Below are 12,174 nucleotides of genomic sequence, written 5' to 3' on the forward strand. Positions count from 1 at the left end.
ACGTCATAATAGCAAAAGTGCACTGATTAGAGAGGTTTTTATTTTTATTGTTTTTGTTCGTGTGTCGATCTAAACGTCATTACTTATACATAGGCAGCAGGAGCGTAAATGACGCTTCATGACAAGAATTACACTAGCTTATTTAGAATGCCTAGCAAGCAAGCAAAAATTATGTTGAGGCTTCCCAATAGAACGTAAAATAATTTCCTCCGCCTGTTCCACTGAGGTGTATAAAGCGTTTAGCTCATCTTCACAGCCAAAGGTAAAGGCGTTGCAGCGCACAGACGTGCATGTACATGTTCACGCGTTCGCCTAAAAAATGCTGCCGTGAAACATTTTTCATATGTGGCCAGCCTGCCTACGTGACACTGAATTAATAACTACTTGTATGACGAGCGCATCACATGCACATTGAGTCGCTTCATGTAATGAGTGTTCCGAGTACGAAAATGTTACGAGAATGTCGCTGTGGTTTGCGGTGAACATTTACGATCCCGCACCATCCCGACCGATTTGTTCACTTTTTCTCTGTTACAACAACGACCACCGTTGCCATAGTAACGTTCTCCTTTGCACTCGCGTATCAAGAGTTTTCAATATTCAAGCGCACGTTGCCAGAAAACAAAAATTGAAAAAAGAAATAGATGCTTTGATTCGAGGGAGTGACTTCATGCATTGTATAACTGACTCATTGTATAACATTGTATAATATTGTATCATCAGTGTGTAACACTTTTGTGAAATTCACGCTACAACAAGTGCCTGAACTACCGAAGGGAAGTTGGGCCCTCGTCAGGTGTATTAACACACCTTTAGCCCAATTTTCTCGGTGTGCAGTGTTCGCTGTACACCGGAATAAAATTTTTTTATTTGATTTGGCATGAACGAACAGAAGCGGGCTTCTCCGCAGAGAGAATCGTATTGTGGCGAAGCTAGGTTTACAAGCGCATTACTCACGCTTGGACAGGAAAAAGAATGCTCTGCTGTAAAATGGACAAAATAGACAAAGCCTGTGCGTCAATATGTATTTAACGATAGGACGAGAGTGATGTGAGCACAAAAACAGTGGGAACCGGGCGCGACTACATTATATTCGACCAAACCTTTTAACCTTGTGCACCACACAGGCTGAACATGGCACTGACACACTGGCCCAAGTTCAAGAGTCTCTACGAGTGTCCATCCAGCGCCCACATGGTCCCCCAGAGAAGATGCATGTTCTGGTAGACGCCTGTGACGAGAACCGCGACAAATACAGCCTGTTTCTTTTTATTCTGCTGCGTCGATGTCCTCTCTTTAGCGCCTTACACATGCTTGAGAAAAGCCTGTTTCTTTTCATCCTGCTGCGTCGATGTCCTCTCTTTAGCACCTTACACATGCTTGAGAAATAGATGAAAAGGAAGAGGCAGGGAGGTTAACCTGGTGCGGGCGACCGGTTTGCTACCCTGCACAGGGGTGGCACAGGGGTAGCTGCCTGCGATACCGTCCATAAACCCTGCGGGATATCCGGACGGTTGAGGCAAGATAAAATGGAATGTTGAGATGTGCTTAGTATGACAGTTACTCACAGGAATAAAATACAAAAAAAGAACAAGTGAACGTACGTATTGCGTCACGTACGTCCATTTGTTCCTTTTTTCGTCATCTTTTAGTCCTCAGAGTAACTATTAAACTGAGCGCATTTCAACGTGAACGTGCACCAACCAGCCCAATTCACTGCTTTTCTAAACATGAAGAGGAATGCCTGGACTTGCATTTCAAAGGCTGTAAACGACCCGACGTATTTAGAGTGTAAAAAAAGTTCTACGCAAGTTGAAGTGGTACACGTTCTCTTCCTCTCCTTTTTTTTTTTTTTTTTTTTTTGTTCGCTACTATAGTGCATATTCATCGGGAACGTGGACGGCGCAAAAGCATGGAACTTGGGTCTGGCCAAAAGGAAAAAAAAAAAAGGAATTGCCTCTGGAGTTACCTTATCACGGGTGATAACTTCCTGTAGTTGGTTGACCCAGGTGTATGATCGAGAATTTCACAAAACATTGCTGCTTCAGTCGGCGACCTTATATCGATTATCGGCTTCGACGGAGAGAACGTAGTACGTTGCATTCACGAACAATTGTCTCGATCGCGTAGCGCGTTCCACAGATCCCTGCTATGATTACTGTGGCAGTGTAGAGGCAGTGGAACGCATATTATTTGAACCTCCTACCCATCCCGACGAGGTACGTTTTTGTGAGGGCCAAATGGACACGATTCGCCGCTATCGACTAACGCTACCTGGCTTACCGTATATCCTGTGCCCTGCCCTTCAAAAGAGCGACAGCCTTTCAATTTGTTGTCCTGATATCCTCCCGAAAATTGGTCTTCGAGCTTCACGACATCTTATTAGGTTTACTTGCTCATATCATTTTTATAAATTTTCCTTTCATATACTTTTCTATAAAAACTTTTAATCACCTTCCTCCTCCTTAAGAGTAGCACATTCGCAGTAAACGCCAGCAAAAATCTCTCGCTATCAATAAGAAAAAAAGCTCTAAGGCACGAAACGATATTTTTTTTTTTTTGCACAAAGCACATTTTATTTCGTTCTTCCTTTTAGTCAGGTTATCGCCAAACGTGTTGTTGTCACCATATAGGAAAATCGTTTCCCGCTGTTTGTATGAAAGTTGATTCTTTCTCTCTCTCAAACCGAGGTGGAAGTCACCATTTATTGACTCTCAACAGCCTTGTCGCAGCTTCGCTAGCGGCAGAATTCATGCCAACATACTCAGAGTCACAACCCAAAAACCTTCAACGAGACCAGCCATGATCATCCGGGGCTACATCTCACCACGGCGTTCTTGACAACGAGATCGCCAACCTCGTGGCTCGTGATTTGACCTACACAGCCGACGCCGAGGAAGCAGAGTCCGAGTGCATGTATCCTCGAGTCACATACTAATGACACCACACAACATTGCAAACTAGCCTTTAGGACATGCCCTCCCGCACATAAGTCTCTACTTATAGAGAGCAGGCGATATTACTCCGCGCTCTGCAGGTCAACACATTCCCACAACCAAGCAGAAACCGCCTCATATCCGCTACACAATTTTCACCGCAGTGCCGATTCTGCAAAGAACCCGGTCTTCTTCAAAACATGGTAAGAGGCTGCAGAAAATTGCCATTGAAACCCTCCAACCCTTGCCACACCAACGACCTTTTTGAGAGAGCCCTGGCCAGCTCCAACCTCGAGTGTCAGCTAAGGCTGGTCGCGAGGGCCTAGGACGCTGCCCGAGCTCAATGCATTCTGGACTAAGGATGCCTTTCCTAAGCAACCTCGTAAATGAAGACGTTTATGATGATGATGATGATGATTATCCTGGGATGATTGGCCCCTAGCCACTCAAGGGGATGGCCAAGAGTCGGGCGGATCATACACTCTTAATCATGTCCTGCTTAAAGTTGCAGTTTATAGCCCGGAAACGAGACGAAAAATCTAACGCCTATAGACTGTTTGTTTAGCCGGCACAACCTGTAGCCGGCGCCGCCCGTAGCCGTCCCGCGGCGTAGTAGTTTTCTCAGCGGCTCGTATCATAGGCGGGACTCAAATAGGCCGGAGATTTTTCGTCTCGAATCCCGGCTAGTTACAAGGCCGGCTATGGAGATCTCCTCGCTCCGCGTGAGCCTAGCTACGGTGTGTCCCAGCTACGGCACGTCCTAGCTATAGGCGGTGTATGAAGCGGCGAAACAAAAATTGATTTTAAGCCACCTTTTAAGCTCTAATCGGGGATTTGGAGGCTTAGACACATATTTTATGACATACATAATCCATATACACATATTACACTCAGAAGTAAACCACAGAAAAATTCACAACAAACACTCGCGGATTCGAACTCGCGAACACTCGATCAGCAAGCGCGTGCGCTAATCACTACACCACATCACGCCGCGGCGACAGTGTTGTAAAAGAACGGGGTTTATATGTACCAATAGGTCGCTACACACTGGCGTATTAGTGCAGTGGAGATCGTTATTATACATGCAGCGTTCACTGATACGTAAGGAGACATTTTTTAAATGACATTCGTGAAAATATATACGGGGTCACTCAAGTTATTGTTCGGAGGATGCTTGAAGCGAATTTGCGTGCTTGGTATAAAAGATAAAACTGTTCCGCATATATTTGGCACTGGCACCTCAGTGACATTTAAGGAATCTTAGCGTTCGTAATACCCCAGTTCTGTTCACGTAAGCCGCCAGCCTGTTGCCTTTCGTGGATTGAACGAGTTTTCAACGTCAAGATTCGCTTGCCGTGGGACGTGAGCTCGGAATCCATCCGTGCCAACCGCACAGCGACGTAGCCGTAGCAACGACGTAGCAACGACGGAGATTAGCCGTGTTCTAAGTAACGTCGCTGGCCGCTTCACCGCCGATGGTTACTGGGCCGGTAGCCGATATCGTCACTAAGCCTATTCAGTTTATTTCGAAGCCGTAGTCGACGGTGCTTCAGAACAAAGCGCTCACGCTCATATGCCAGGATCTTTTGCTTCTTACCGTTGTTGGCTCGACCCTCTCCGCGTAATAATTGCACACTGAGATGAACATGCGCTGATAACCGTGGTATTGTCGGCAGTATGTATAATATGCGAACACGCTCGAGCAGGTGCGGTGTGCCGCGCAGGCACTGCAGATGAACTTCACTTGTAAAGGAACTCATCTTGGTTCTAAACGTTGGATAGTGCACGTCGCTTCCCCTCAAACGAATGACACTATTCCCGAAGATATTATTTTTGCTTCAACAGAAAGTGCGGCCCACGTTTCGGTCGACCATGGAAGCGAGGAGGTAGAGCTGACGCATGCAGCTTCGCGGTCGCTCGGCGGACTGCGCCGCGGAAGAAATGCCTCTCACATGCGCTTACTTTGGACGACACTCGCGCGACAGACGTGACTCGTGAAGTGGGCTGTCCACGCCAAAGACATGGCGGCTCGGCATTCGCCGTTGTCTGACACGCAGTGCGCAGGCGGGAATTGGCTGCTAACATGAACAGGATCTTATATCTGGCAGTGGTTATCGCCGAAATATTTGCGACGTTCTGTTACGACTCCATCAGTGGCCATATTTTTTAGAACATCTCGATTCATGCGGGTATAGCGGTCCCGCCGCGCAAGTTAAATCACATCATACTCATCTCAAAGCGGAGAGTTCGCTAAAGTCACACTGGATGATACAATATTTTTCACATAAGTTTACTGGAATATTTTCTGGAAGCGCGAGTCCATGCAATGTACTATACGCAATATTTGTGCGAAAGGCACCTTCATGGGCATGCAGTGCCTAACTCTATACAAGTTTCACCTTTCAATAAATTTTTGGCATATTTCGCAGCGATTAATACGGCGGTACACGCAAAATTGGCGAGCTACATCCACACAGCTGCATTTGCATGCGCACGCGACTGTTAGTTTGTTGTGCTATAGAGTGCATGGGATAGCCTTCTTGGGTTTTTTAAGTGTACACGCGACTGTTAGTTTGTTGTGCTATAGAGTGCATGGGATAGCCTTCTGGGGTTTTTTACGTGTACACGCACTTAATTTTTTTATGTGCGGATTACTGAGAGGTGTTGCGCACACCAGAAATCCAGAACGTAGTATAGTGGTGCATTAATAGAAAATGAATTTGACACCATCGAGTAATAGGTTCTAGTGTTGCAGAGCTATGCGCAGATGCTAAAAGACAACGTATGGTCTATGAAGGATGCAACTTTTGGTGCAAGCTGGATTTTTAATTTTTTTTTTATTGCGCACATACAAAGCGGTTTCGCCTCAGTTTGGCAGTCGTCACGAGGAACTTAAACTGCTAAACTATGATATATTATCCCAAGAAAGTTCACGTAGAGTGGCCATTTGTCGAACATGAGGGTGTTTGACAATTTCTGAACTTTTTAGGCCAATGGAGCGATGTTACTACGAGGTACACCCACCGGCGTACGCACTTCGCGCTGTCACATATGTACGTTCCAGAGGACGGTAATTTAAGTATGCAAATATTGTTTTCCAGACTTAGGCACTGCTTAACATGGATTTAGGAGAAAAGCGTGAACGGTTTTGCGAAATCTAGAAACCTCGTGGGAGCTCTACTGCTCGCACTTGATTTCGACAGCATGCCGTTGCTTTTAATAGAGCATTAAATTATATACGTACATTTCACGGCAAACGATTCGCGCATTTGTCCAAGGAAGCATTTTGTTTTTCATCATTACCAACCTATTTTATGTCCACTTGAGGGCGAAGGTCTCTTCACTAATCCCCCATTGATCCTATCCAGCGTCTTCATTACTATTTTTGTGTGTTTGTGGCATGCACAAGAACCAAGAAAGCAGTCAGGTTGCGGTATCCCTAATGCGGACTCCCTTGACGTCAAATGGCACGCCGTGTAGTGGTTGATTGTTGGCTAATGGAGTTTTAGAATTGTGTACGCAGACGTTGCGTTGGCTGGGCACGTACACTATACCGTATTCGGAAAGTAACGTGCGTATACCAGTGTCTAGTCTTTGACAGATGCGCAGTGGCAACAAACACAAGAAACTGTGCACACGAAGCTCTGGGTACCGAGTTTTAATAGTGCCTAATTTTAACCACTTGGGATTTTTTTAACGTGAACCGACTACATCACATAGGAGAGTTTTTACGCTCACTTTCCCCTTGATGGTTACCTAGAGTAACCACTACAAGTAACTTGGAAACTATAAGCATGAAGTGTGTTTAGACATACGTATAAAACTTCGCATTCTTTTTTTTTTCAGTAACGGCGGTTAAAGCATGGATGCACCATGTTCCTCGTAAATGTATCGTTCAGCGGAATCATTTTCGTTGAGAATGACTTGACTGGCCCTATCAGCTTCATAGTTCAACAGTACCTGCTGTGTCTAGCGTGTATAAGCATGCGAGAAACAGGTACTACTCACGTGTAAAAATAAGTATTTATTGTAAAAAAAATACAAACAGCGTTAAAAGCAATGCTCAGCGCTGATGGAAACGATAAACGTGACATCCGATATTCTGGTGCTTTTGATCATTTCTTTCGATCGTTTCAATGTTGCTTCAGCAGCTTCCCAACGGCAAAACACCTGGGAAACAACTGGGTATTTCTCATTGCACTCTGCACAAGACGAAGCATTGAGCATACCCAGTTGGGTACGTGAGGACCTTAATATAGTACATTGTCAAGCACAAAATAATCGTATCGTACATCGTCAAGCACAAATTTCTCTAGAACTGTGCCAACCGAACGTTTCAAATTCTCTTGCACTTGATCGCAGTAGAAAGGCTTGTTGTCGTACTCCCTCCAAAACTCCGGGGTCAGGCGATGGGCGGGCTGCTGGCATGTCATCCTAACGAAAAAAAAAAAGCAAGAAGACACATTCGACGTTATGTTCTTAGATCACCTGCCCTTTTCGCCCATCACAAAAAAACTTCTACTTGGGAAGCGGTTGTTCTCATTCTGTTGTACACCTTGTCGAATTTTGTTTAAATAGATAGTGTCACAGAAGTTGGAAATTACAAAAGTGTTTTCAGAAGCTGCTAATGAAGCTTTCTTATAGTATTTTAACCATAAACTTACCACAGTTATGAAAGAAAGCTTAACATTAGTTCCTCAGAAATACTCGTCGACCTCCACGAAATAAATACATGCGGGCATTGAACGTCTGATGACTGACTTTGTTGAGCTTCTCCATGAAACTTCCAGTTTTTTTAGAAGTGAAGCTCTGTTTCGAATGTCGGCTGCAAGTGAAAACCATAGCACAGTCGTAATTTGATGAGAATCACGTACAAGGAAAGCAGTTTTACAGTAGACTCACGATTCATTCGTTAAGTAAATAAGATTTTTAGATGGGAGTGAAACGCAAAAAAGAGAAAATGAATAAAAAACACAAGAAGAAAGATCGTATGCTCAGTTACGGCATTGTAAACAACACCACGGCCGGTGTTGCTGCTGCTGCTGCTGGAGACCCTGCAAGGTATGAGCTCCGGCCAGTTGCTCGATAAAACTGTGCGTATACTAACACGAGGATGAACGAGAATTATATCCCTTATTACGACTGCTGTACGCACTTCACTTCTCTGTAATAACATTAACAATGAGCAATCCAACATTAATAATAAGCTGCCAACGAAAACAACAATACTTTTATACAACCACGGTTATATATCGCTGTTGCATCGCATGAAATGATGGATGAGAGAACAAAAATGCCATCAACTAGATAACGTCTAAATTACATATGACGCATTACTTTACCTTCATCGAGATCAGCAATTTGCACAGGCACCACAGCTGGTGCATGATGCACTGATGTACTTGTCCACACTTCACTTGGCACTGCATAAGACCAATGTGCAAATGTGACCCGAAACCACAGAAATCAGTAAAGGGGCAGAGTAAATACGCAAATGTATTCATGAGCATGAATGAGGCTGGCTTTAAAACTTGTTAGAAATTAGCCAGAAAAACGCGTTTTAAAGACTCGCTATTCAGAAAGTCAAATTGCAGATTTTTCCTCCTAAAAACAAGCGATGCCGCTAGTCGTATCTATGAGCGCCTGATCCAATGAAACAGTACTAACGTCTTCGGTACTCGTAAGTGCATTTTTATTACTTTTTGATTGGGGGAAAACTTTTCCGCTTCCCAAAGGGGTAAAAAAAAAGAAATGTAAATGCGAAGTATAACGACCTACCACGAAAGGACGTCCTATCATCATTCAACTGCTAGCAAAAATATGCTTCCTTTGATTGCCGCATTGTATCATTGACCATAAATGCAGAGGACAGTTACTAGCCGAAAGATAAGAAGCCATGCGAGAGCTAAAATTACACAGCTTGTCAAGCAACACGAATTGATTATCTCAGTGACACCTGCCAAGAGCGACGAAAGCCTCTGAACTCTACAAGAGTTCACAATAAATGCGATCAGCACGACAACACGTGCGCGACTATAGAGACGGATCACGATTACAACAAAGATAAGTACTCATATACTCGTATAGTTACTTGTACGCATACTCGTATAGTTATTTCAAAAGACGGCAATAGAATATTCTGGCAGCTCAATACCATCATTCATATATATCAGCGCAAGCATGCAACAATGTGAACGCTAACAGCACGAGCATATATGTGAAGAAAAAAGAACACTCACCCAGGCGGGTACGATGCGCCGGGCTGTGTCCGCAGTGTGCGCACCAGCGAGACAGAAATGGCGCGAAAGCGTCGTGTAATCCTGCGTCAACTGCTTGCGTGTAGCCTTGGCACGTGCAAGGGGATGTCGCTATGTCATCGCAACACCCCCTTAATATTGAGATAAGAGAATTTTTTCCATGGCGGCCGAGTACCGGCTCACGCGGCACGCTCAACAAACCACACCAACCTATTAAACATCCGCCGCTGTCGTGGAACGGGCTAAAACTAACCACTCGCGTCAAAAACGCAACCCCCTTCCCGTCGCACAATATCTTCGAACTCTCACTTTTACCTCCTTCCTTTCTTTTCTCTGCGCAAAAACAGCAGAAGCGGAGTGCAATGGAGAATGTTGCAGCCCCTATTCTCTCTCACGCACGCAAGAGAGAGCGCGTAGTTAGCTCCATGCGTATACCTCCTCGCAGCATAGCTCGCCTTTGCGGCTGACGCTGTCGGCGCATGCGTATACACCGACGCTTGCGCCGACAAGTTATAACACGCGGGAGCATACGCTGATCTGTAGCCAGGATTCTCACTTTTACGCGGCCCACACCGACGCGCGAATAATACTGCAGGCCGTCTATAAGGCGGCGGTGAAGCGTGCACGTTTTTTATATACACTTGTCACGGCTAATTCCTTTTCGAAAGCCTACTATAGCCGGGAGTTTTCCTTAGTTTTGAAGCGTCCCGCCTACAGGGCATGCGTTAGCCAGGATTTGATTAAGAGTGTATAGTCTAAATTTTTAAGTGCTAATAGACGTTACAGACGTTTATTCTGTCTATCTTTCGGCCACTGTTTGTGGCGGACTCTACGGTAGCACGTATTATCTGGCGTAATTTCTCCATGTATCTTCTCGGTTTTCAACTCAGATGAAAGTGTAGAAGCGATTTTTCTTTTTTATGAGCCTTTACAGTTGGGTGTAAAGGTGCATAAAAAAGTCACAGTTTCACCTCGACTGCGAAGCAATGAATGCGATAGCAAGAAATTGGAATGCCACAGGAGGAACGGCAAGCAGCTAGAAACTTGCTGCGCACTGCTCAAACACAAAGGACGCAGGAAAATAAAACACACAAGGCGAGTGCGAACTAACAACTGTCACAGCTCGACACTTGCAGCGGGCTGCAGAGACACAAGAACTCATGAAAATAACACGCAGCTGACGAGCGCGACCTCTCACGGTTGTCACTTCAACTAACCCCTACTTTGGCTCTTCAAGCTAGCAGATCACTCCTTTCGCAAACGCGGCCGCTGCTGCGAGCAAAGTGACCTTCGTGTGGTCTGTAGCTTTAACGCAAACTTTGCTGATAGCGCAAGACGTACAAAACTCCCCCTCAAGAGATAATAGCGCGAGCACGGTCACCCTGTATGTCAAAGTACAAGTCGAAGGCGTACATCCCAACTCTGGCGAAACACTAGACAGTTTTAGGATTAGGCACTCAAGAAATTTGCGAGCGGCCAGGAAGCATGCGGAAAACGCAAGTCACTCTCGGACTCTTGCGCTCATGTTGTCCCAAGACCCTGCAGCGCCTTCGTTTGGGCGGCAAGCAAAACCGCAGAGCGCGCGACCTCAAGAGAAGAAATAAAAACGTCGCTTGGCAGTGGCACGTGAATTCCACGGCTCGCGTTCCCTGCGAGTGTCCTGAATCTATAATTACAGCGAAAACGCACTTCTTTGTCCTTCTTTACTTCTATCAAACTAGAGCACGCGCCGGAGTGGAGCAAACGCCGCATGCTTATAGTGTACTAGAATAATATAGCTATGCTATATGTGGTTTTGCCCGCGTTACTATCATCATCAAGGCGCTCGAAACACAAGAGGAAGAAGGCTTCTCTTTCGCGCGAGCGTGCGCTGATATGGTCATACTTTACCTGCGTAACGTGCGTTATTGCTATTCTGCCTTTAGTATCCAGGAGACCGAATGTACGGCAGCAAGCTGCGGAGCGAGGGGTCGCAGGTTCGTAACCGCGGTCGAGCGCTTCGGGATCTTTTTCTTCTGAATTATTTTTATTTGTTGCTTTTATTTATATATACATGCATATACATATCCGGAGCATGACGGCGACGGCAAAAATCCGCCGAGAGTGTCCATATAATTGCTATCGCAATGAAAGAAAATCGCTTCTACACTCCAATAAAGTTCTTTTCATGTCATGCCATGCCATGCACCTTTGCAGTTTTATGTTTTTGTTATAACGCTACTAATTAACCATTTTCTAGCCCCTTGTATGATGTTTGTAACGTATATACATATTTATTATCCAGTTATTTTTTTTTTGTTCTGCAACCCCTGTTGATGCTTGTAACCAGTAGCACCAGAAGAGGTTGCAGAACCAACAAAATAACTGGATAATTAAATGTGCATATACGTTACAAACATCAAAGGGGCTAGAAAACGTTTTTTTTTTTCGGTCCCTACGTGAGATTGAGCCGGGTGCGCGACCCCGTCGCGTTCGGCAGGACCGCATAAAGCTGTTTTCAATTCTATTTATTTATTTATTTATTTATTTATTTATTTATTTATTTATTTATTTATTTTGTACAAAGGGCGTTTTCCGTCGACCGGTTTTTTTGCCGGAACCGCGATATCTTATAGACCAGGGGTTTCAGACACGCGGCCCGCACATGACTGTCTTTGTCCGATATTTTTTTTTAATTTTCTTAGTAATTCACTAGCTATCAACCTACAATCGACAGCTGGCCGCACCAGAAAGGAACTTGGCGGGCAAGGCAGACGGCCTGTTTAAGTGAGCGTGTATAATTGAGCCGTTATTTAGGGCTTCACAGGTGAGGGAGTAGTGAAATAACTTTATTCGGCCCACAATAGGCGCGAGTAAACTTAACGTCACCCTGCTAGGCACACTCGTTCTCTGAATTCGCTAAATGGCACTTGCATTATTTTATCTGCTAATGCGATTAACAAAATTTCATTAGGGTAAGCTACACAGACGTGACTGAG

At 44.9% G+C, this 12,174-nt stretch overlaps 1 protein-coding gene across 1 annotated transcript in view; it reads left to right on the top strand.

Annotated features, from left to right (window-relative positions):
• Nucleotides 1–1,253, top strand: part of LOC119382700 (neprilysin-1) — a 30,328-nt gene extending 29,075 nt beyond the window's left edge. The window contains exon 16 of the mRNA XM_037650525.2: nucleotides 1,128–1,253. Within this exon, the coding sequence (XP_037506453.1) occupies nucleotides 1,128–1,227 (100 nt within the window). The 3' untranslated portion in view covers nucleotides 1,228–1,253. The remainder of the gene's footprint in view (nucleotides 1–1,127) is intronic.
• Nucleotides 1,254–12,174: the final 10,921 nt, after the last annotated feature.

This window comes from Rhipicephalus sanguineus, chromosome 2 (genome assembly GCF_013339695.2).
Source record: "Rhipicephalus sanguineus isolate Rsan-2018 chromosome 2, BIME_Rsan_1.4, whole genome shotgun sequence".
In the NCBI taxonomy this organism is placed as follows: Eukaryota; Metazoa; Arthropoda; class Arachnida; order Ixodida; family Ixodidae; genus Rhipicephalus; species Rhipicephalus sanguineus.